Source organism: Phaeoacremonium minimum (genome assembly GCF_000392275.1).
Source record: "Phaeoacremonium minimum UCRPA7 unplaced genomic scaffold PA7_03_scaffold_39, whole genome shotgun sequence".
Classification (NCBI taxonomy): domain Eukaryota; kingdom Fungi; phylum Ascomycota; class Sordariomycetes; order Togniniales; family Togniniaceae; genus Phaeoacremonium; species Phaeoacremonium minimum.
The window spans coordinates 538,038-561,956 of NW_006920946.1; the positions used below are offsets into that span (position 1 = coordinate 538,038).

General features: G+C 51.9%; 8 protein-coding genes across 8 annotated transcripts; 4 read left to right on the forward strand and 4 right to left on the reverse strand.

The window, feature by feature from the left end:
• Window positions 1-139: 139 nt before the first annotated feature.
• Window positions 140-3,139, forward strand: UCRPA7_583 (putative dna replication licensing factor mcm6 protein; the record flags this gene model as incomplete). The annotated part of the gene is made up of 3 exons (XM_007913177.1): window positions 140-417; window positions 488-2,951; window positions 3,011-3,139. 3 exons carry the CDS (start codon window positions 140-142, stop codon window positions 3,137-3,139), a joined length of 2,871 nt encoding a protein of 956 aa, XP_007911368.1.
• Window positions 3,140-9,126: 5,987 nt separating this feature from the next.
• UCRPA7_584 (hypothetical protein) lies at window positions 9,127-10,514 on the reverse strand (the record flags this gene model as incomplete). Its single annotated transcript, XM_007913178.1, has 4 exons — window positions 9,127-9,148; window positions 9,291-9,795; window positions 9,861-10,362; window positions 10,455-10,514. 4 exons carry the CDS (start codon window positions 10,512-10,514, stop codon window positions 9,127-9,129), a joined length of 1,089 nt encoding a protein of 362 aa, XP_007911369.1.
• A 1,056-nt stretch (window positions 10,515-11,570) lies between these two features.
• On the reverse strand, window positions 11,571-12,212 carry UCRPA7_585 (putative mitochondrial f1f0 atp synthase subunit f protein; the record flags this gene model as incomplete). Its single annotated transcript, XM_007913179.1, has 5 exons — window positions 11,571-11,596; window positions 11,647-11,712; window positions 11,789-11,939; window positions 12,093-12,107; window positions 12,165-12,212. 5 exons carry the CDS (start codon window positions 12,210-12,212, stop codon window positions 11,571-11,573), a joined length of 306 nt encoding a protein of 101 aa, XP_007911370.1.
• A 332-nt stretch (window positions 12,213-12,544) lies between these two features.
• On the forward strand, window positions 12,545-13,211 carry UCRPA7_586 (putative nadh-ubiquinone oxidoreductase 18 kda protein; the record flags this gene model as incomplete). Its single annotated transcript, XM_007913180.1, has 2 exons — window positions 12,545-12,735; window positions 12,791-13,211. The coding sequence occupies 2 exons, from the start codon at window positions 12,545-12,547 to the stop codon at window positions 13,209-13,211; spliced, it is 612 nt and encodes a 203-aa protein (XP_007911371.1).
• A 494-nt stretch (window positions 13,212-13,705) lies between these two features.
• On the reverse strand, window positions 13,706-15,295 carry UCRPA7_587 (putative ran binding protein in the microtubule-organising centre protein; the record flags this gene model as incomplete). The annotated part of the gene is made up of 5 exons (XM_007913181.1): window positions 13,706-14,170; window positions 14,377-14,572; window positions 14,787-14,863; window positions 14,937-15,033; window positions 15,279-15,295. The coding sequence occupies 5 exons, from the start codon at window positions 15,293-15,295 to the stop codon at window positions 13,706-13,708; spliced, it is 852 nt and encodes a 283-aa protein (XP_007911372.1).
• Window positions 15,296-15,625: 330 nt separating this feature from the next.
• On the forward strand, window positions 15,626-17,492 carry UCRPA7_588 (putative uridine kinase protein; the record flags this gene model as incomplete). Its single annotated transcript, XM_007913182.1, has 5 exons — window positions 15,626-15,796; window positions 15,848-15,925; window positions 16,381-16,408; window positions 16,724-16,955; window positions 17,009-17,492. 5 exons carry the CDS (start codon window positions 15,626-15,628, stop codon window positions 17,490-17,492), a joined length of 993 nt encoding a protein of 330 aa, XP_007911373.1.
• Window positions 17,493-19,594: 2,102 nt separating this feature from the next.
• Window positions 19,595-20,304, reverse strand: UCRPA7_589 (putative group protein; the record flags this gene model as incomplete). Its single annotated transcript, XM_007913183.1, has 2 exons — window positions 19,595-19,841; window positions 19,898-20,304. 2 exons carry the CDS (start codon window positions 20,302-20,304, stop codon window positions 19,595-19,597), a joined length of 654 nt encoding a protein of 217 aa, XP_007911374.1.
• A 1,451-nt stretch (window positions 20,305-21,755) lies between these two features.
• On the forward strand, window positions 21,756-23,879 carry UCRPA7_590 (putative mitochondrial nadh dehydrogenase protein; the record flags this gene model as incomplete). The annotated part of the gene is made up of 1 exon (XM_007913184.1): window positions 21,756-23,879. The coding sequence occupies one exon, from the start codon at window positions 21,756-21,758 to the stop codon at window positions 23,877-23,879; it is 2,124 nt and encodes a 707-aa protein (XP_007911375.1).
• Window positions 23,880-23,919: the final 40 nt, after the last annotated feature.

Sequence of the window (23,919 nt, forward strand, 5' to 3'; positions counted from 1 at the left end):
AGCAACACAGACCCTAATTGCATTGCGCCCTGAATCTGAGTCCTTGACCCAGAACACCTCCCCAAAACCCAGCTGCGACACATTCCCATTGCATCCCTCATTTTGCGAGCGACAGACTACACAGAAAGTCAACTTCAAAATGGCGGCAGCAGTGGCTTCAAGCGACGCAGGCTTCATGATGTCCGACGGCCTCGCCAGGACTCCTAGGCAGAGGTCCTTCCCTCCGAGCTCGTCGACAGGGCGGCCCCGCGCCCCTCCCTCAGAGAGCATGGGAGCCCCGAGTGACGATGAAGGAGAGGGCTTCGCAGACGACCAGATCCCGAACAAGGCAAGGCCGAATGACCCTACCAATATCCCGCGGGTCGAGGACCGTGTCGGTCTGGCGATTCAGGAACATTTCGAAAACTTCATCGAGGGGTAAGGCAACAGACGAGAACCCTGCTGACGAGTCTGGCCTGTCCATTGACTGACAATGACTCTACCACAGATTCATTGAGGATCCTACTTCTTCAGGCGCTCCCACATCCAGCGCCGTTACCACAGACAAGTACTACGTTGCTCAGATCCATGGGATGCGAACATACCAGCTGTCGACCTTTTATGTCGACTACAAGCACCTCGCGTCATGGCACAATGGCGGCCTGGCAGATGGTATCACACAGAACTACTACCGATTCCTACCCTTTTTGACCTCCGGCCTCCACAACATGATCGCCAAGTACGAGCCACAGTACTTCCGCGAACATCGCCAGCCCACCGCCTCTAGCAACCAGACCAACTCCAGCGCCAGTAATGCTGGGACAGCGAGCCAGTCTGAGATGAGCAGCAAGACCAGCAATCAACAGACGGATAAGCTGTTCTCCGTCGCCATCTACAACCTCCCGCTCGTCTCGCGTGTTCGTGCGTTGCGCGCCGGCAACATTGGCCAGCTACTCTCCATCTCTGGTACGGTCACCCGAACCTCCGAGGTGCGGCCTGAACTGTCCCTTGCAACATTCGTGTGCGAGGCCTGCCGCAACGTCGTTCCCAATGTCGAGCAGACTTTCCGCTACACGGAACCCACACAATGTCCCAACAATACTTGCAATAACCGCATTGCATGGCAACTCGATATTCGCCAGAGCACGTTCGTCGACTGGCAAAAGGTGCGCATCCAGGAGAACAGTTCAGAGATTCCTACCGGTAGCATGCCGCGGACCATGGACGTCATTCTCCGTGGTGAGATTGTCGACCGCGCCAAGGCAGGTGAGAAGTGCATCTTCACTGGTGCTCTGATCGTCGTCCCAGATGTCAGTCAGCTCGGCCTCCCAGGCAAGTCAGTCACTGCAATCAGAGATGACAGGAATGCACCGCGTGGCGGTGATGCTGGTGGTACTGGTGTGTCCGGACTGAAGGCTCTGGGTGCCAGGGATCTTACCTACCGTCTGGCCTTCCTGGCCTGCATGGTCACCCCTGACACAACCAACCTGGGTGGGGGTGTATCTGATATCATCTCTTCACTCACCCAGGCGGCGACCCTGGACTCTACCGAGTCCGCTCAAGAGGCCCAGGAGGCAGTTCTTGCATCATTCGGCCCCTCTGAGATTGACGACCTGCGTCAAATGGTCCACAGCGATCGTATCTACTCAAGACTAGTGAACTCACTCGCGCCCACAGTATACGGCCACGAGATTGTCAAGAAGGGTCTCCTCCTACAACTCATGTCCGGTGTTCACAAATCCACAGCTGAGGGCATGCAACTTCGTGGCGACATCAACATCTGCATCGTTGGCGATCCGTCAACATCTAAGTCCCAATTCCTGAAATATGTCTGCTCCTTCGCCCCTCGCTCAGTCTACACCAGTGGCAAGGCATCTTCTGCTGCCGGTCTTACAGCTGCCGTTGTCAAGGACGAGGAAACAGGCGAGTTCACCATCGAGGCTGGAGCCCTAATGCTTGCGGACAATGGTATTTGCGCCATTGACGAGTTCGACAAGATGGACATTGCCGACCAGGTAGCTATCCACGAAGCTATGGAACAGCAGACAATCAGCATCGCCAAGGCCGGTATCCAAGCGACTCTGAACGCCCGCACGTCCATCCTAGCAGCCGCCAACCCAGTTGGAGGCCGGTACAACCGCAAGACGACACTACGTGCCAACATCAACATGAGCGCACCCATCATGTCTCGTTTCGACCTGTTCTTCGTCGTTCTTGACGAGTGCAACGAGCAGGTCGACCGCCATCTGGCCGAGCACATCGTCGGCCTCCACCAGCTGCGCGACGCCGCCATCGAGCCAGAGTTCAGCACCGAGCAGCTGCAGCGGTACATCCGGTTCGCACGCACCTTCCGGCCCGAGTTCACCGACGAGGCCAAGGAGGTGCTGGTCGAGAAGTACCGCGAGCTGCGCAACGACGACTCGCAGGGCGGCGTGGGCAAGAACAGCTACCGCATCACGGTGCGCCAGCTCGAGAGCATGATCCGCCTGTCCGAGGCGATCGCCAAGGCCAACTGCGTCGAGGAGATCAGCCCGGACATGGTCATCGAGGCGTCCAACCTCCTCCGCCAGAGCATCATCTCCGTCGAGCACGACGACGTCGAGATGGACGAGGAGGACGACATCTCGCCCGAGGACAGCGAGGCGCTCCGCCGTGCGGCTGACGAGGCTTCTGGCGCTGCGGCTAATAACGACGGCGACTCGCCGATGGCCGAGGAGCAGGATGACGAGGCGCAGGAGGGCGAGCAGGTGCGCGAGAAGCGGAAGCAGACTATCTCGTACGAGAAGTACATCGCCATGGTGAACTCGTTTGTGCAGAGAGTCGCGGACGACGAGGCTGGCAGCGGCGAGGGCGTTGACGGTGAGGCGCTGACTCAGTGGTACCTTGAGCAGAAGGAGGACGAGCTCCAAGGCGAGGAGGACTACCACCACGAGCTTGCGCTTGCGAAAATGGTTCTCAAGAAGATGGTCAAGGTAAGAATAAGACGTCACACCTACTACATTGTCCACATAACTAACGCGCTACTTCCCAGGACAACATTCTCATGGCAATCCGTGGCCAAGGCATGGCTGGTGACGACGATGCTGCAGACAGTTCCGCCGCACAGGCAGACAACATTGTCTATGTGCTGCACCCCAATTGTGCGATTGAGGAGTTCTAAACCATTAAACGTAGGGCATATGTAGGATTGTTGTATCGGGCTGGATCGGAACATCGTGTTTGAGCAGTGTTTACGTCAGTGAACTGGAGTTGGGAGTTCATTACGATGTCAAGTGGAGGCTGGCCATGTTAAAGATTAATGAAACGAAACAGGAAAGGAAGCAATTATGCTGTATACCTAATATGGCATTAGAAGATTCTTGACCTAGCGAGGGTTTGGGATCCTCCACGGAACTAAGTGTAGTGTCAGAAAATCGATCATATCACAACCATCATCTCAAGCTATCAACCGCGCTTATAAACTTCATTCTGTCATGACTTAGACCTTAGTCTGTATTCACTTGAAACGCAGCCTTTTGGATTGAATGTGAGTTAGCATCAACTGTGAAGCTAGAGGGAAAGGTATCGAGCGGCAAGCCTAGCGAATTTGGTCGGAAACGAGGCTGAAGTACGCTCACTTATGTCTCATGGACGACCCAACGCAGACAGGCTGGGTTGCAAAGCCTCTTAGTTTGCCAGTTTTCCGAATTGCAATGGCGAGGTTTGATCCTTCTATTGCAATCAATTGTGATGAGCTGTACTAAAAGCTGAGTATTAGGTTCGGGAGTGAAACGCTCCAGGTTGACCTTGGAGCAGGATCGTACATATCCATGAAGCACTTGGGATACAAACCCGACCATAATTTTCATTGGTGAGAGTACAAGCAGATCGACACAAGGACGAGCGTGCATCCTGTGGCATCTTCTACTACATGTACAGCGAGCACAGGCCTGTCATATCGAGATATTGACCAAGAGCTCGCTGAGGATCCTATGGACACGCTACAGCCTCGTCTCAACTCGCAACACCTGCATTTAACTAATTTCAGCCCAATTACGGGTTTCAATATTGTTTATCACGCCACATTCACAATGATGCATCATTGACTGCCTAACGACAACGCGTTAGCCGGGATTGCCATGTTTGGTAGAGCTGAACGGGTGGCTTGAGGGGTGAGGCGTTAAGATAAATAAGAAAACCTCCCATCCAGCGTTTCCATAAACCTGTCGCGCTCCACTCAATGAAGACACCCTAAAGCGACGAGCAAGATGAGGCCGTTCTTACGGTATGTCCTTAGGTATCTTGCTGTCCATGTATTATATTTCATCGTCTCATCGGCTGCCCAAGTACGTTCTCAAACTCTAGGATTTCTAGAGTGACTTTCTCCTCAACATGAAGTTATCTCAGCTGGGTCAATTTTTGACACGACCTGGGGTACACCCTCTAATTATGGCGTTACTTTGACGATCGCTCTTCTGAGAGGTGCAACAGAAAATATACTCCCATCAATCCAAACGCTCACAGGTGAGTCCACAATATAATTACTTAAGTAGGTAGCTTGTCGTCAGTCACTTCTGATATTCTTTGAAAATAGAAGGTGTAGATATCTCGGGTGGCAGTTACGCCTGTCTAGTGGACAAATCTCTTGCTCTCGACCTGGTCTACCAGCTGCGGATCAGCCTTGACTCTGATCCCAATGTATCCCATCATTCGTCTCCACTCCATATCAAAGGCCTTCTAGACGATGGGGCTGAAATCTCGTACACAGTACACCATCGAGAAATAATGCAAGAGCAGTAGCTTCCACTTCTCTTTCAATAGCGCCAAGACCAATTTCTGCTGAGGAGACGGCCTCGGACCATCGACCGAGTTCTGCCGTGATCCCTGTGGCGATAAGGCCGCGGTCACTTTCGATATGGTCATTGACATCTCACTACAGCCTGTCATTGCCGTCGACGTCTATAACACCATCACCATCCTCTTCACAATCATCCTCCTCATCTTCTTCACGCGCATCCTCCTCGTCGTCCTCGTCGTCGTCCTTGCCGTCATCTTCATCCACCCCTATTTCATCCTCAGCGACCAACAACCATGGAGAACTGTCAAAAGGGGCTAAAGCAGGAATTGGCGCCGGCGTCGCTGTCGCCGCTATCTTGCTTCTCGCTTCGGCCACACTATTATGGCGCCGGCGCCGACGGAGAGATCGCAATGCCACTGATGCCGGCACTTCATCTCAGCCTCATAATGGCGTCCCAGAGCTCGACACTGCGGCTAACAAGCACGAATTGGATCTCACAACTTCCGCTTCGCCACCTTCCGACGATAAGACCTCCTTCTACCGACCACCGGTTACGAATGATCAGTCTCGCGCCGAGCTTTCTGCAGAACAAGTAGTCCATGCTCCTGTTGAACTGCCCGGTGACAACAGCTATGCTCAGAGAGGGCCTGAGAAGATAGATCCGTACTTCGTGCAACCGACGCCTCAACTTGAAAGAGAAATGGCAGTGGATGTGGACAAGGCTCCTACAAGGGATGAAAACCCTAGCCTGAGGAGCACCGCAATTCAGGGCAGTGAAATACAGAGACTGGAGAGGGAACAAGCACGGTTAGATGAGGAGATCGCAGAGAGGGAGAGGATTAGCCAACTGAGGTTAGAAAGGGAAGAAATACGGAGAAGGCTGGAGGAAGCCAAAGCTCTGGCTAAGAAGGGTGAAGTTGTGTAATTACCCATCTCCTTTATAAGCCCTTGGAAGTCGTCAGGAAGTCGTGAGCCCTGTACTGTCACCTCGAAACTTGGGAATTCTCGGCAAGTTTCTTGAATGATATCAATCATTTTTTGATATTTTGACATCGAGAGGTTGATGGTCAGTTTAGTCACGATGATATGGAAGCGACGGCAGATCAGGAATTAGCTGTATTTCTGACTGTGTGAACTACTAAACACAAGTACGGTTGGCAACTCTCCGACTCAGCAATCGTGTATCCGAGTCTGCTGCTGCTATGAGGCTCCAGCACATGGGGCTAGTTGCCATTAATGCAATGCCTGCAACACAATAGGTCCGATGCCCGCCCTCAACAGAGCAGGCAACCTAAGTCGTTGTTCCGTTTCTCAATTCCATGCCCATGTCTTCACTCGCACATAAAGCTGCTGGCTCTGGCGAACGGAGCCATTCCCTCAGAGATTGCAAAAGACACAGGTGGTCTCATAAAAGCTAGCCATTTCCGCTCAAGCTTGAAATAGCGTGACGGAGCTACCTTTTCCAATCCCTTCCCCTTTTTCCGTTGTCCTACGTGCCACAGTGGCCACGATGGTCTCTCGTACATGGCCAGCAATACGACTGACCACATCGCAGCCGTAAGACAGTGACCCGTAAGAATAATGTCGCTGAAAGTTTACCGAAATCGTACACAGCTGTCTGTTCAACTGGGATTATCCCCAATCTGGCCAGACAGTCTTGAGCCAAGGTCTAACGCACATAGTATGCGCGTGAACCTATCCTATACAAAGAATTCTCACAGAGGTAGAGTTATTTGGAAGAAAAGCGAAAACGGCGAGATGATGAAGCCATCCTCAACTGTCAATGACACTCGGCATCGTCTCATCGGAGACAAACAAGTCCATGGCAAATTAGGTTTGAACGGTAGCCGAGGGTTGTCGAGACCAGTTGTCCGATCGACTACCCCGGTAACCTCCCCGTCCACCGCCGCGGCTCCCAGAGGGCGAACCGTTTCCTGGCGACGATGTGAAATCAGGAGAGAAGGACGATGAGGCCTCTCTCTTTCCTCCTCGCTGACCGGACGCGTAACGCGAACCACCGCGACCCCGTCGTGGATTGCTGCGGCTTCTCGTTGAAGGACCAAGAACTTTCTTCTCATCAGACATTCCGGGGAGATAAATGCGAAGCGACTGGTCCGGAATGAAGAAGACTGATTCAGCACTGGTAGGAGCAGTGAGCATGAATTTCCTCGGTGCAGGCTTCGGCGTCAAAGCTGGGTGCCAAGCTAACTCTGAGACAGTGTTTGGAATGCGAACAGGCGGTAAAGACCCCATCTCCTGTTCCTCGAAGCAGTCTTCATCCATGACCTTGGTCGTCAAGGATGAGTCATCCGCGCCGGCAGCCCGACCCGTAGATGCTGGTAACGAGACTGTTGCTGAAGAATGTGAGACGGATGAATGCAAGACATTCCTGCTAGAAGAATCAACGGGCATTGGAGGCTTCGTTGGAGAAGGCTTGCGACCAGCGAGTAGGTCATGAATACGTTCCTGCCAATTCTCGCCCATCGGTCGTAGAGTAGAGCCACCAGAGCTGATACCATGAGATATCGGGGCCGGTCTGTGGGGGTGTGCATGCGACGCGCTTGTGTCCCTGAAAGGCGCAGGAGTCGCCCAATTTAGCGAAGGGTGAGACCTTGGAGAGGCCGTGGCTGCGGCTGGAGTTGGAGGAAGACGGACAACAGGTCGCGTGGGAGGTAATGCGACATGTGGGTGAGTAGCATCGCCATCAAACGCAGGATGTCCGACCATATCAGGCGGAGGTGGTGAAGGAGACTCAGATCGGCCAGTCTCAGGAGGAGCACTCTCCTCTAGACGAACGTCGCGAGACGGGAAGAATCGAGAGCCACGCGGCTGGGGCGTAGAGTTAGACGATGGAGCTTGAGCACCAGCTGTAGGCGGCCGCTGAATAGCATCATGTTGAGGGACATCTTTCTGTCCGACGCTCCAGGATGGGGCAGTGGCTTGACTACGAATAGCTCTGCTCGACGCAGTCTTTTCGATCCGTTGTCCCTTTTCATCTACATTTGTCGGTCTCCAGTTATCGGTGATCTTGCCTTGTACATCGGCATATGAAGCCCCACGAGCTTGCAGCTCTCGCTCCTGCTCTGCCATTTGTTGGCGTCGCTCGGTCGCTAGGATATTGTCATTTTCTTGCACCGCGGTCGCCCACGCACTAGCTCTGAGTCCCTGATCAGTGCTTACTGCACGCGTCGAGGTTGAATATCTAGAGCTTGACTGGGGAGGGCCAATTGGTGCCAAGCGGGACGAGGAAGTCTCGGGTTTATTACCCAATTTGCCTGCCCCAGGTGGCCCGATAGGACCGGGTGCTGAGATGGGAGCTGCCATCTGAGGCAGTTGTGACGAAGCAGCGTCAGGTGCGCGACCTAGGTCGGAAACGAAAGTACCATTACCGAGGCTCCGGTCGTTATTGGGTGAACCCCAGACGTTTCTGGATGATGCTTGGTTGCCAGGGCCCCAGCCACTTCCTAGGCGGTCGGGCTGACTCGATAATCTAGGCTGCCAAGTGGTGCCGTGTTTATTATCTGATGCTGTCTGGTCCGATTTTCCTGGTGCGGGTTGCGTAGGCACCTGACTGAGGGGTCGTGTGCCGTTTGGAAGGTTGTTGGATCGCACATCAGCGTCAGGTTGAGGGTTGCCAGCCAGGCGTGTTGATTTGGGTTCTGGCTGAGCTGGTGTCTGAGAGTCAGACACGACTTCGCGAGACTGGATTTGAGGTGTTGACGCGGTTTCCTTTGTCACATCTTTCTTCGCGCTCTTGCTCTCAGGCGGTGGACCGAGCGCCTCTAACTTCAGACGAATTCTCTCTTTTCTCTCGGCCTCTTCCTTTGCCTCGGCCTCAAGTCTTCGTTTCATTGCCATTTCGCGACGTTCCCTCATTAGCTTCTTCTGGTATTCATAATCGTCCTCACCTGGCACACCCGAGGGGGCACCCGGCGCACCTTGTTCTCCAGTCGCAAGATGTGCTTCGGTTGACCCCGGACTGTAATGGAGTGTCGCATTTGTAATAGCTGGCGATACTCGGGTCTGCCACTGTTGCTGTCTGGGGCCACCTTGTAGGCCAGACGGGGAGAAATTGCGAGGAGATGCCGAGGTTTCGCTCCCACCAATTGAGCCTCTCCTAGCATTGAGTAGTTCAGGGGGTGGTAAGGACTGATCGTGTGGTTTCCCCAAGCGCTGTAGATAGCTGCCACTCCCTCCGCTAACATTAGATGAGCCACGTCGGCGACCATGACCGTACTGTCCACTGCTATGAGTCGTTTGGAATGCAGGAGACGGTTCGGCAGGACCAGCGTTGTCTGCTTGGGTGGACCGTTGCAGCAGTGCAGGCTGACGGGAGTGCGCATCGCCTCGAGTTGAACCACGGCGGTCCGTTACCGGCTCATATCTGCCAGACTGAGAGTTGAATAGCTCCCGATTGGCATGTGTAGGGCCTTCCCTCCAGCCAGATCTGCTAAAGTCATCGGCGGCAATTTCTTTAGCCTGAGGCGGCGGCGTCGAACCCTTTGGCACATGAGAGTGGCTGGGTGGAGGGTACCTTGACATTTGGTGGGTTGCTATGTCCATGACAACAGGGGACGCTTTATCAACGGGAGGGAGTGCTGCCCATGGTGACTTGACAGGAGTAGGAGGGGCTGGAGGCTTGGCTACCAGGGTCGGCTTTTCCGGTGCACCTTTGAGAATCAATCCTTTGCCGGATGCAAGAACTCCAGTCTTTATAGAGGGAGATCCGGTAGGTGGAGCAGGAGATCTCGGTTTCTCCAGAATCTTGTTCTCCTTAGCAACCAGAGGGGCTGAGACTTCGGGGACAGGTGCAGGAATGGGCGCAGGTGGCGTTACGTGCTCTTCGACATGTGGGATAGTTACTTTCGTGCCGTCAGTCCATGTGATCGTCTCGGGAGCCCAATCCTCATCGTCGTCATCAATATCAGCCCAGTTTGCCTGTCCTTTTGAATCGTCTGTGTGCAGGCGAGTTGCCATATGAATGCCGTATTTCTTAAGCTCCTCGTCCGTCATCTTCTTAGGCTCAGGAACTGGTACCGCTGTTCGGAGGTGTTAGCTATCAATGGAATTTCTCCAGCACTCAAGAAAGTGCGGCATGGCTTACGTCTATTCTTGTTCCAGACGGCAGCTGCGTCTGGGACACCGCCCGGCTTTCCATTTGTCCCTGGCTTTGGAACATCCCGCAAACCGCTTCCAGTTTTTGCTACGAGCCTCGGTCGTGCAGAGCCGGATGCTGTGCTTGACTGGCTGGCCGCAGAACTCGTGGTCGGGACGACTTTGTCGCCGATCTTGGCCGGGGCATTGCTCGTCGCACCCTTGGCCGCTAGGAAGGTCTTGTTTACCGAAACGGACTTGAAGGATGTGGGCTTCTTGACAGTCGAAGATGTTCTGGCATGTCCCTTGTCGTCATCTTTGGACTTTGATGTGTCGCCCCTGGAAGCTTCTGTATCGGATCCTCCGCTAGTGCTAACCTCGGCCGAGTTCACCAGATCGTCAACAATGTCAGAAATCAGCTTATTTTCAATTTCATCGGCGGTAGACGGTGCGCCGTTTAGTTGAGGCTGGTCGGCATCGCCATGTTGTGCGTCGGAATCGATCTTGATCGCCTGGTGCATCGTGGTCGCTGTGGTCAGCCACGTACGCGTATAAAATTTGCGAAGAAGCAAGGGTATGAAAATGGGGCAGACAGCCAACTTACAGGCTCGGCGGAGGTGACAGTAGCTTCAGAGGACCTGTCCACTGTGGGTTCCGTGGCCATCATCCAGTTGTCGTGGTGATTCTGGTGGTGGGTTGCTGATGACTGTCGTCGCGGGTTGCTCGAGTCACCTAGGCCACCTAAATGAAGTAGGGTAGCCGTCGCAAAGGTCGCTTGGCTTCTGAAGGAGAATTGCCGCCCGCTTTGCGAGGGGAATCGGTCGGTCGCGCAGGGGAGGTGCAGCCACGAGGAAAGAAATGGATGCACTCCTATTTAAGGAGAGGACGTGATGATGGAGCTTACCGTCCAGGAGAAATGAGGGTAGAGGATAACGTGGTGAGAGATGGAAGTGAGTTCGCCTTGTGGCTGGTTGGTAGTCCCTTCTTGCCCAGGTTGACTGAGCTGGGGAGTAAAGGTTGGCGCTAGGACCAAAACAGTCTAGTCCTGCCTCGTGGTGCCGCAACGGGAAAAGGCGAGGTACCAAATCTTACCAATGCAGAGGATCAAAGATCAGTATGAATTTAATTGTCCAGCTACAAGTCCAGATCAGCCATACCAATAAGTTGATGCTGCAACCAAATACATCGGCCTAGTTCAACCAAAAGCCGGCGCTGTTGTTCCTTCCTGATATAATGCAGGTCTCATATCATGTGATCCTTGTTGCTGTTCGAGCCCATTTCTGGTCATAGAGTGGCTGCCTTTCTCCGACGAAAAGCAGCACCACTTATACGAAGTGATAAATTACAAGAACATCCTTTGAGCACGAGCACGTGTGTACAAAGGGTTTCTGGTCAGCATTATGAACTACATCTTTCTAATCAATGTGACTCAAATGTTCCCTCAATGACTACAATGACAGCTCTGTTTAGATTGACCAGATTGACCAAGATGTACAGGATATCCTGTTACCGAGAACGGACTGTGAAGACACATATTCTGGCAAAGAAACATTCACACTCATTATAGACAAACAGTATGAGTCATATTTAGCAGCTGTTATCATCAGAATCACAAAGGAAAGCCCCAGATTGTGCCAATGATCTTTTAACTTCCTCTAAAGCGCTTTATGTACACATCTTGATATCTGTACAGATGCTCCTCCCAAATCTTGACCTTCCCTTAGTGGGCATTGTTCTTGTGGTGACCTGAGTAACGGTTAGCAAGTTACTCGCCGTCAATCCTTAACAATACTCACGGAGGTGGAAGTAGTAGTTCTGGGCATATCCAACAATCAGGAGGAAGACGATGGCGTGGACGATGGCTGGAAATTAAGAGTCAATACGGCAATACACTGATGATCAAATTCGAGTATAAATCCTCGACAGCGATAGACGTACGCTTAGCAGTCGGGTTCTTGCCGAAGTGCTTGGCCTGGTACTTGCCGAAGAAGCCCTTTGCCTGGACCTCCGGGGCCGGTCCTCGAGGAAGCTTCTCGTAGAAGTTGACAACACGCTGCATGCGGATGGCATCGGGAGCAGCGCCGATAGCCTATTTTGATGATCAGCCCGTGTGTTTCCACATTGTCCATGCGCTTTCCGCCCATCCGAGATGCGTCTGCTATGGCGACATTTCCCCTCTCGCAGCATCTCCAATGTTCCTTCACGTGGCGGGATGCGGCTTGTAGTTTCGATTATAACGTACCTTCGGCGAAGCAACCTGTTTCGAATACCATTAGCCATGTGTGTCGCGGTTATTCAATTGATGATGGCCTACCTTGGGGGGAATGAGCGTGGAGAGCGCCCGGCGAGTCACGTAGCTCATTGTGGGGGATGATCGGTGCGCTCGGAACCTAAGGAAGATGAGAAGAAGAGCAGTCAATTAGGCCGATGCGGTGTCGACTCAATTGGGCGGTCCTTGCGTTGCGGTCGTGGAGGGGATTCAAAGGAGGATTGACGATGGAGGTTTGGTCAAATGCGAAGCAGAGCTCTTTCTCGGTAAGAGCAAGAACGTTGTTGCGCGGTTTATCCCGACAGCCAATCAGCGTCGACCTAAACAGTCCCACTCAGCATTGAACGTCAACCACCAAACTCGAGCTAGGACACATCAATCAATCTCTACAGCTTGCGACATTGACCTTAGCCGGCCAATTCACGATGGCATCACTCAGGACGGCGTCAGCAGCTCGCCTACTGCGGGCTGCATCTCACACTCGGCCAATTGCTGCGAGGCGGTTCGAGACCACCCTCTCCGCCACACAAGCGAGGCCCCCCGTCAACGAGCCTACCCTCCCAGAGTCCTCTCACAATCAGCCTGACTACGAAGCACAGATCGACAAGGCTACCTCGTATGCGACACCCTCCTGTAGTGTTTGAGGAGATAGTAAACTGATGTCGTCGCAGAACATTCACGCCCGTCCCCAAGCGTGTCCTCAACGGCAGCGAGGAAGGCCCTTCACTACCTGCTGCTGTCCTCTCCGGCGCCCCGATGGAGCTGCAAGGAAGGACTGTTCGTATCTACAAGCCGGCGAAGCCTGCCACACAATCCGGTGACTGGATCGGCAAGCGATGGAGGCTAGACTGGGACGTGCTGCCAAAAGGTCATAGGTGGGAGAACCCTCTGATGGGGTGGCAGTCATCGGGCGACTTCGTACAGGGCACACATATTCATTTCAAGACCAAGGAGGACGCTATTGCTTTCGCGGAGAAGCAGGGCTACGAGTATTTCGTACAGGAGCCGAATGAGCGCAAGTTCACACCCAAGGCTTACGCCAACAACTTCCTATATTCACCAAAGAAGTTGAAGCATATCCGGACGAAGTAGTTAGAGGACCAGCCCTTATGTACATATATTCACTTGTCTCAAGGATGCATAGACTTCAAATGCCATTGTCTGATTCAATCTCATTTGTCGTTACCTCTTTGCTAACGAGGCTTGCAATCGTCTCATTATGCTTCTTAAGATATATTTCTAGCTTTGAAGTGCTCGGGTCACATCGGTTCAATGTGATAAGTATACACGGTCACAAAACTCCGCAATCAATGATACAGCCCTGCCTACAAACATGTAATTGTCCAAAGCGCGCAAACAAGAGGTGTCGTACTAGGCGACACACTCATACTTGTACGCCGACTGGGTGATGATCAGCCAAAGCAAACAGAAACGCCGCAATGCAGGGGTCTGTCATACCCGCCAATTGATAGCACACGAATCCAAACGCCATTCCCCGCAGGGAGTACCTAGAGCGATGAAGCTCATGTTATCTAGACATCCTTTTCCACAACGCCGTCATCAGACTGATAGAAGTCGTAAGATCATTAACTCGTAATCATGGGCTCATGGCCATTCTCGTGTGAAATGCCATCAGCGTTATCAGTGCCGTGAATTCCAAGGTCAATCCGACTGGGGATGTCCTTCTTGTTGTCGCGAGCGGTCTGCTCGGCCCAAGCCCGCATCTTGACCAGATTGCGGATAGCTGCTTCGCGACGCTGGTTCTGTCGAGCTAAGATAGCCTTGTTCACGTCATCAGCTACGACACGTCGGAGGTTTGGGTTGAGCAGAGCAGCAAGCTCCGGCTTCAAATCGTTGTGAGGAAAGATGAGGAGCGACATGGTCTTTTCGAGCTGTTCCATAAAATCTGGATGGCTGGGGGCTCGAGGACCTAGCTGGTTCGTTGCGAACATCAGAGCGGGAGTGATATCGCCATCTCCGCACGAACGAATCAGCTCAACAAGCTGGAGGCGCAAAAGTGCGAAATGGAGCCGTGGATCCTGATCGAGAATCTGGATGTCTTGTTAGACGAATATTGCGGAATACAACAGGAGGAAAATCATAAAAAAATAAAGGTTGGTTGTTGCTCATGAAAATGGTGGTTGTTTATCATCACTAGCCAGAAGGCCATATGCGTGGTGCATGTAAACTCGTGTTCTAATCATAGCGAAGGGTGCAGAAAATGGATCGGTGAATCTTAGCGCATTGTGTATCTTACCTCTGGATCAAGATCATTCAACGCCTCAATAGCTTGTTTTATACCACCTCTGTGGATATGCTCCTGGATCTGCTGTCTCGCCTTAATCGAAGCGCCCTCCTGCTGGGGTTGTAGGTTGGCCTCCTTGGAGAACTTCGCTGCCGCCATCGGATATCCCTCCATAGTGAGATAGTCGAGAATGAGGGCGTTAATATCGCTGTGTGACGCTGTCAGCAAGACTGCCAAATATGCGTAGAAAACAAGGCAACAAGTAGGTAGAGAAGAGTGGCTATTTCAGAATTATACGAGATAAATTATAAGGTCCTCCGCATGAATGTCTCAGAGAGATTCCCATTGTTTATGTTGTCACATCATTTTGCCAGAAGAAAAGGGGGCCGTTGTGTGCTGGTGTTATGGAAGACAGAACGTACCTCTTCGGCGACTTCACCTCGGATACCCGTGACTCGAAGGCATGCCGCATGGGTGTGGCAGTCGAAGCAGATGACGTCTGCGATGTTCAGTTAGCCATATCACTCCAACCGGAGGCATTAAACTACATTGACAGGCAGAAGTGTTCATACCATCATGTCAAGCTTCTCTCGAAAATGAGAAGCAAGAGTCTCCCAGAAAGCGAGGTCGTTGCGGTCCAGAGCACCAATGATGATTGCTTCAGAGAGGCTAGAAGACATAAACGTAGCTGCGAGGCTTCATTTGTGAGAGGTCAGGCAGCGTCTCGGCGCAAGCAGTGATGCGCGGCGATGGTGCTGACGTCGACGGAGACAGTGAAGCTTGAAGGAGAAAGAAGCTTGCGAAGCTCAATTTTCCGTCGTGGCCATTCACGGGAAGGTGTGCCCACTTGAAAGGCTGGTTCAGCGGGGTGTGGCGGTGCTCCACCTTGTAGCCACAATGGCTTTGCCGCTTACAGAAACCTTACCACCATTCGCTAGGCGGGCATCTCTGCACCTGCATTCCTTATCATTGCTTCTATGAGATGCTCCTTGGCATCTAGCATCTAGATATATCTTTTCATGGGAGCATAGTTGGTCTAGGATATCCTGCTGATCTTCTGGTGATCCTATTTGACACACATTGACCTTTCCTCCAGCCTTGTGTACAAAGAATGGGAAGGTAGCAATTGATCTCGGCTCTGTCGATTTGGGAACTGTGATCTCACGAGACCACCTTGAACCCCTGATCCGCAGAGAGTTCCCACACACTGAGCGCAGCGAATGAAGACGTGATACGGCACACTACCAGTCTCAATTACAGCATGGAGTCTGTCGTCGCCAATAACCCTATTGCCAAGCGAGCTCACTACTCGCCCCCATGGGCAGATGTCAGCATCATCGGTATAGCTGGTAGCTCTGGATCTGGCAAATCAACCCTATCTAGGGCGATTGTCAGCAAGTTGAACCTTCCTTGGGTCGTTATTTTGTCGATTGTGAGAGACTTTCACCCATCTGACACAATGCCCTTACTGATTATCTGATAGGATTCCTTCTACAAGACTCTCGATGCCGAATCATCGAAGAAAGCATTCAGAAATGAATACGATTTTGACTCGCCAGACGTGAGTTGCCAAGTGACTCTAATTTTGGATAGTTTGTCTCACATGATATTGGCAGGCAATTGACTTTGATGTACTTGTAGACCGTCTTCGAGACCTGAAGGCAGGGTACGTTGTGCACCTCAATCATGAGCTCTCATTCCACTTCGTTACTTACAGTAGTCATCAGAAAACGCGCTGAGATACCAGTGTATTCCTTTGCAAAGCACCAGCGTACTGAGAAGACAACGACAATATACTCACCTCACGTGTTGATCCTCGAAGGAATCTTTGCACTATACGATCCCCGAGTGCTGGAGCTCATGGACATGAGGGCATGTTTTGCTGCACCTCAGGATGGTCTTTTGATTACTAACATGGTCTAGATATTCTGTGAGGCAGATGCTGATACGTGTTTATCGAGAAGAAGTACGCATGCATGTTCAGGGGCCGAGATGACAGCTAATTGTATCGGTCAGTTCTCAGAGATGTCGAATGTCGAGGACGGTCAGTCGAAGGTGTCATCAAGCAATGGTTCATGTGGGTGAAGCCAAATTTCGAGAAGGTAGGTGACCCTTATACGCTTGTGTCAAATATTCGATTAGGATTCCTGACATTCATCACAGTTCGTTGACCCACAACGTAAGGTGGCAGGTGAGTCGCCTCAACAGCTGCTACCGTGCCCTGATTCGGTGGCTTCAGTCGCCTATGGTTGCTGAACCTTGCTAGATGTCATCGTTCCGCGGGGCGTTGAGAATCTTGTCGCAATAAGTAAGCCCAGCACGCCAAACATGATCCAAGGACGACTCTAATATCTTGAAGCTATGGTGGTGCAGTTCATCGAACAGAAGCTGTTAGAAAAGTCCAAGCACCATAGAGCAGCCCTTACAAGATTAGAATTAGAGGCGCAGACAGAATCTCTGTCGGATAAAGTCGTGATCTTGGACCCGACACCGCAATTACGTGGTATGAACACGATAATACAGGACATCGATACATCAAGTGAGGACTTCATATTCTACTTCGACCGTTTAGCTGCCCTGGTCGTCGAGCAGTATGTATAGACTTGCACCACTTTGAATCACCCCCTTTCTGATTCGCCAACAGGGCTCTAAACAACGTTGTATTTCGATCTACCACTATATCCACACCTGCTGGCTATAGATACAATGGTGTTCGAGCAGCTGGGGAGGTATCAGCCGTAATCCTCCTCCGAGGCGGCGCAGCATTTGAGACCGGTCTCAGGCGGGTCATCCCCGATTGTCGATCAGGTCGTGTCCTCATCCAATCCAACATACGGACGGGGGAACCGGAACTACACTATAACGAGCTACCGAGTGATATTGCCAAGCATGAGAGCGTACTCGTTTTCGACGCGCAGATGTCCAGCGGCGGCTCCGCGCTCATGGCCGTGCAGGTGCTCGTGGACCATGGGGTGTCGCAGGATCGTATCGTCTTCGCAACCTACTCAGCAGGTCGGATGGGTCTGCATCGCCTGACGAAGGTATTCCCTGAGATTACAGTTGTCGTCTGTAACGTTGTTCAGGACATCGAAGAGCGGTGGGTAGAGAAGCGATATTTCCGGTGCTAGCCGCGTAGGTGGCGATCTCGCTTCAGAAAAGTCGATAGCTAGGACATATAATGTTGGTGCCATAGGCACTCGCCTGGATCAGAAACGATGCCGTGTAATTCGCACAATACTCGGGCTTTCCGCACTACAGTGATAAGAAATCATGCTTTCATAAATTATCTCACCAAAAATGCATCAATACCCGTTCCTCGGCGAAGAGGTCGCTTTCCAGCCGCAATTAGGATGTCAGTTCTAGAAATTTGCCCGAAAGCCATGTCGTATCCTTCTGCGGAAGCCATGCGACCACTTTGCTGCCAAGTGACTTTGCCCGAGTTCGCTGTCAAATACTTGAATCTTGGAGACCGGGTTTCCGTTGTATGTGCTGCGGAGAAAACTACCGAAGAAATGACCGTCGCGTGAGAATTTCGGGGATTTGACGTCTACTTTGACAGTCCGCAACGTAGAGGAGTCGACTATCCACAAGACAATGGTATCCATGTATCCCTCGCCACTTTGCACTGGCTGCTCAGACGACCATGCAGAAACAATAGTCTGCTCATTAGACGCAATAGCCAGGGGATATTTTGCGCCGGATTGCCAGCTATGCTTTTTGCTTGTGTAAAATGTGAGGTCGAATGCTAAAAGCCTGCCACGCTCAAATGCAGCAACAAGAAAATGCGCACTTTCAGAGTATGACACGACTTCGCATGAGTATTTGCGACGCTCCTCTTCTATATGAAGCATCTTACCGAACCTGAGGTATCCACGTACCGTTCCATCCACTTCGGCACGCAGACATGAATAACTATGAACACCCTTGTCGTCCAAATAACCTATTAGGCCGCGCGGATCATAGCACGCCCACGCTCCGTCACGACATCTTTGCTTCAGAATTGGCTGTATAGGGTTCATCCAATCCCAAAGCTCTAAGCCGTTGTCTTTTATTTGTAATGCAATGATATGGTCAACCGTAGATAAGATCGCTAGTTTTCTGATAGTTTTGGAGCTGAGCAAACCAAAGCCGCGATCCCTGATGCCAAATTCTTTAAGTAGTTTCCCTTCCCGAACATGCCATATAGAGACATTAGGGCCCCAGCAAGCAGCCAGAATGGAGCAATCAACTGAAACGGCGATGTGAGAGTATCTAGTAGAACTATCGAATGATTTCGGAAGAAGAAACCTTGCTGTATCCTGGCGTCCGCTTGGTTCGACCGCTTTCGGTTCATCCGTATCCGTAACAGAAATCTCAAATTCGTCAATCCCAGGCCCGACATTTTGGGGAATCATTACCAGGGTTGGGAGATGTAGCTATCACTTCGTAAGCCTTGGTGATAAGGGCGTCCCGCCCATCACCCTTTGGAGGGTTTGGGCCTCGGCCTGTCACATCAGCAGGCTGCGCTGTGCCAATAGGAGAGGTGTCGATTTTGATCTTGGGCTTAGCCCTACGGGAGTCAATCCCAGGAATGAGCGAGACATTTTCTCTTTCCTGGGCCACGGATGCAGCTTTTAAGCTACGGGCTACGCGACTAACAGTATCATTGCTCCATCTGGAGACTTTCGGTAGCGGGCCAACTCCGTGACGTTGTAGTTGATCTGGCGAATACATCGGCTGTGAGACATCTTGGGCGTAAAACTTGGATTCATCTTGTGTTGATGCAGCCGTTGGGGCTACAACGCTGGGACGTTTGCTGCGGCCTTGTGTGTCTGACCATCTTGAAATCTTTGGAAAGAACCCAGGTTCGCGATGTTCTAGTTGATGTGGCATATATTTCGGGGATAGTGGGACATTTTGGAGGTTGTAATCGTCACTGTGGTCTGATGTCGATGAAGGCGTGTGTGGCGCAAGCACCTCCCGGATTTCAGTTGAGCTATCTCGTCGAGGAGAACTTCCTTCTAGGTCCTCCCCCGAGCCACCCGCCTCGCCGTGCGGTATTGTAAGCTCATTACGTACGCCTCCAATCCGAGGGGCAGATATTTTGAGGTCTCCTCTCGAAGTCTTCCTTGGCGCATCATCGTCGACCGTATGCTCCTCTTGGTAAGATACCCAGCTTTGATCAGGCGATATTCTCATTTTTGGAGAGCTGACAATTAGCTATATGATTATATTTATATCATTAGAGAACTCACGAGGCTGTACTTGAAATGCCTTCATTGATGCTTCCGTCTCGAACAGCTTCGTCATAAACTGTCTCGGCATAGCTCGTAATACTGTCAAGGTAACGCTCCAGTATCACATTATCCTGCTGCTCCTCAGAAAGCAAAGACCTCAGGCGCGCAATTTCAGCCAGAATTTGTGACGTGTCTTCCTTGATATCAGCAGTGTCACTCTTCAGTGCGGTTGTGTCGACCTTGATCGCCTTGGTGACAGATCTTAAAAGGCAGTGAGCACACGGAACAGTATCTCATGACCTATGATGAGGACTCACAGATTGACGGTCTCCAAAGTTAAGCTAAGAGTTCCGCGATACGCCTCTAGAGACTGCCGAAGGTAGGCGACCTCCTTCTTCCCATCGGCTACCCACTTGACAGCTGCGAGGCGACCTTCATGTCTTTGAATGACCTTGTCAACGGTGAGAATGACACCATGGCAGCCTGTTAGAAGAGATTTGATCTGGGAGTGCATTGCCTCGGGAATGGCAGCCTCTCCGACTGCTTCGCTATCATCTTTGAGGAGTTCCAGCACGATCTTGAGGTCTGATAGCTCACGAGAGACATCTGTCAGGTCACGCCGTGCTTCCCTGCAGCCCTTAACAAAGCCAGAAATGGCGATGGTAGTACTGGCAATCGCACTCAGAAGGCTGAGACAGCCCGTGGTAATTGACAAGGGATCCATAGAGATGTCAACTACCGTGACGAGCCTTCTCCATGTAGAGATGGCTTTGGAGACTCGCAGCAATTCCATGCAGTATCAAAATGCACAAGGCTCTGCCTAAGCGCTGGGAGCGAGGCGAAACGCGGGGCTGCAGCCACTGATGCACTGCCTCGACCAAATGCACGCTCACGGGCAAGGCTCTCATACCTGACTACATATTGAGAAAGTTGGAGATATATGAGACAGAGCAACTGAAGAGTTGTTCTCCTAAGATGATGTGAACTTCTTGGCCGTCATCTTGAATTGGACATCCCTGCTGGGGATGTACATGACGATCCCTCCGATTTAGAACGAACACATCCAAAACCACTCAGCTTCAAAGAGACTGCTCTGTGGCAGGGACAGTCGTCAAGTGTCTCACCGTAAGTTTGGAGCATGATGCAATCTTGGTATATTACGAGGTGACCAGCCGCTTGGGAATACTGGACGGAGTGCACAAAAGCATATGAGACCTGGGCCAAAAAAAAACTAGAAGGTCAACGTTGAGGTTGGCATCATCATATGCCATAAGAGACGGTGATGTTGGATGTTGTCAAAGTAGCCGCCGTGCTACTGCTCGGTTTAACAGGGGACCACCCTTGATCATCTGGCGCGAACTAGAACATCCGCGACCGGCACGAATAAAAGGAGTCATTGACACATATCTCCAGAACTCAGCGTAAGTCGGCCATATCATGACTCTTGTATGGGCTTAGGCGTGCGTCTTTTTCCCGTTGATCCACTGTCTCGGACCGTCTGGGTCTGGATGCGTGTAATTGCCTCAAAACAACGAGAGGCCGGTATGCTCGGGCGCCCTGCTTTTTCTGCTGCAAGATCAATCTTGTTACTTGTCACTCGGTAGGCTGACCAACAGATAAACACCACCAAGCTTTGGATCGGCGTTACGACGGCTCCGCTAGCAAAGATGCGGCATAGTAGGAGATATCATCTTACCTGATACTGTAGCTGTGGCCGTGGGGCGTCAAGAAAAAGGGAAAAGGCGAGTGAGAGGGCCACACCCGCCACGACCCGCCGCGATCCGTTGCCAAGCGCTAAATCTTAAAGCAGAGAGCTGCTGTAACGATGACGCAGCACCCTTCCCTGCCAGGCGATTAACTAAGCCCTCGTCATTCTCCCCAATTGCCATTGACCTCTTGGATGGCTGGATTGCGATATTTGCATTTCTGCAACCTTCCAGAACGCCACTGAATACCCTTGAGGATTCTTCTGTCTTTTTTTTGCCGTATCGCAAATAGATTTTTCTCTCTCTCGTGAGCGTCTGCAGCTGCGGCAGAATTGATCTCCCGCCGTCGCCATTGCCAGCGCTATGTCTTTACGCTCTCTTATCGACAACGAGTTGTAGATCCATCCCTCGTTCAACCTTGTTGGCAACGCCTCAAGCCAGTGCGATGCCATCACCAGCTTCATTTACGATGCTTGCCGCCCGCGCCGGGCGGCAGTCGACACTAAGAAGCCCTCTCAATGCCTCTACTCTCATGAGAGATCAGATCGGTCTAGCACAAACCCGCGCTTTCAGCAAGACGACGAAGCTCCCCGCGCCGACCAAGATCAAATCGACCAGCCCCGTCACGATCCGCCGTCGAGCATGGCAGTTCTTCCTGCCCAAGCATGTCAACGCACGTTTCTTATCTGGAAAGCCACTGCCCCAGCGTAAATCGCGAGTTTTGAACTTCACCTATCGAGCTTTCGCGTGGATCGGCAGTTCCTTCGTCTTCATCGGCATCGGCGTGGTCGGCTTCTTCCTTTACGACGCCAGCACATACATTGAGCATCCGGTCTCCGGAGACATTGATGTCTCTCCCTTAGCCCTAAACCCCCCACGAGGTGGACCCAAGAACCTTCCTATATGCGAGGTCATGATAGACGATGACGATTGTGCGGAGCAGAAGAAACAGAAGGATAAGCCGAAGCTGGTTATTCTTGGAGGCGGATGGGGAGGAGTTGCTCTGCTGAAGGAGCTCAACCCCGACGACTATCATGTTACCGTGATTTCCCCTGCGAACTACTTCCTCTTCACACCCATGCTTCCCTCCGCGACAGTTGGCACCCTCGAGCTAAAGTCGCTAGTCGAACCAATCCGGCGCATTCTACAACGAGTCAAGGGCCACTTCATCCGCGCCAAGGCGGAGGATGTTGACTTTTCGAATCGTCTGGTCGAAGTTTCCCAGCTCGATGCACTGGGAAAGGAAGTCAGGTTCTACGTACCGTATGATAAGCTCGTCATTGCCGTCGGCTCTGTTACAAACCCACATGGAGTTAAGGGGCTTGAAAACTGCTTCTTCTTGAAAGATATCAACGACGCCCGGAAGGTCCGCAACCAGGTTATTCAGAATCTAGAGTTGGCTTGTTTGCCTACCACGACCGATGAAGAGAGAAAGCGACTGCTCTCATTCGTGGTCAGTGGCGGAGGCCCAACAGGTGTTGAATTTGCTGCTGAATTGTTTGACTTGCTGAACGAAGACTTGACGAAGCATTTCCCCAAACTTTTACGAAACGAAATTTCTGTTCACTTAATTCAGAGCCGTGGACACATTCTTAACACATATGATGAGGCCGTGTCCAAGTATGCAGAGGAGCGCTTTGCCCGCGACCAAGTCGAGGTCCTCACCAACTCACGAGTAAAGGAAGTTAAGCCTGACCGGATTGTATTCACACAGACAGGAGAGGGTGGGCAGGTTGTCACAAAGGAGCTGCCGATGGGCTTCTGCTTATGGTCTACTGGTGTATCGCAGACGGAGTTTTGCTCAGGCCTATCAGCCAAGCTGGGACCTTCACAAACAAACCGACACGCGCTGGAAACCGATACCCACCTTCGACTAAATGGAACGCCCCTTGGTGATGTCTATGCGATCGGAGATTGTTCGACTGTCCAAAATAATGTTGCGGACCACATCGTGCATTTCCTCCGCACACTCGCTTGGAAGCACGGCAAGGATCCTGAGACGCTGGAGCTACATTTCGCAGACTGGCGCAACGTGGCACAAGAGGTGAAGAAGCGCTTCCCTCAAGCAGTTGGCCATCTCAAGCGTCTAGATAAGTTGTTTGCCGAATTCGACAAGGATCAGTCGGGCACCCTCGACTTCGGAGAGCTGAGAGAGCTCCTAAAGCAGATTGATAGCAAACTGACGTCACTACCTGCGACCGCACAACGTGCCCATCAACAAGGCCAGTACCTCGCCCACAAGTTCAACAAGATGGCACGTGCGGCACCCGGTCTCAAGGCGAACGATATCCGTGACGGCGACCTGGATGCTGCTGTCTACAGGGCATTCGAGTACAAGCACCTGGGCAGCTTGGCATACATCGGCAACTCTGCGGTCTTTGACCTCGGCGAGGGCTGGAGCGTGAGCGGTGGCCTGTGGGCTGTGTATGCATGGAGGAGCGTGTACTTTGCGCAGAGCGTAAGTTTCAGGACGAGAGTTCTCATGATGTTTGATTGGGCCAAACGTGGACTTTTTGGAAGAGGTGAGACTGCCACTCTTGCTTCAATCTATACACAGTATGCTAACAATCACGCAGATTTGATGAGCTACTAAGGCGTTGATTTGAGTGATTAGAAATACCTTTCATGTGGTA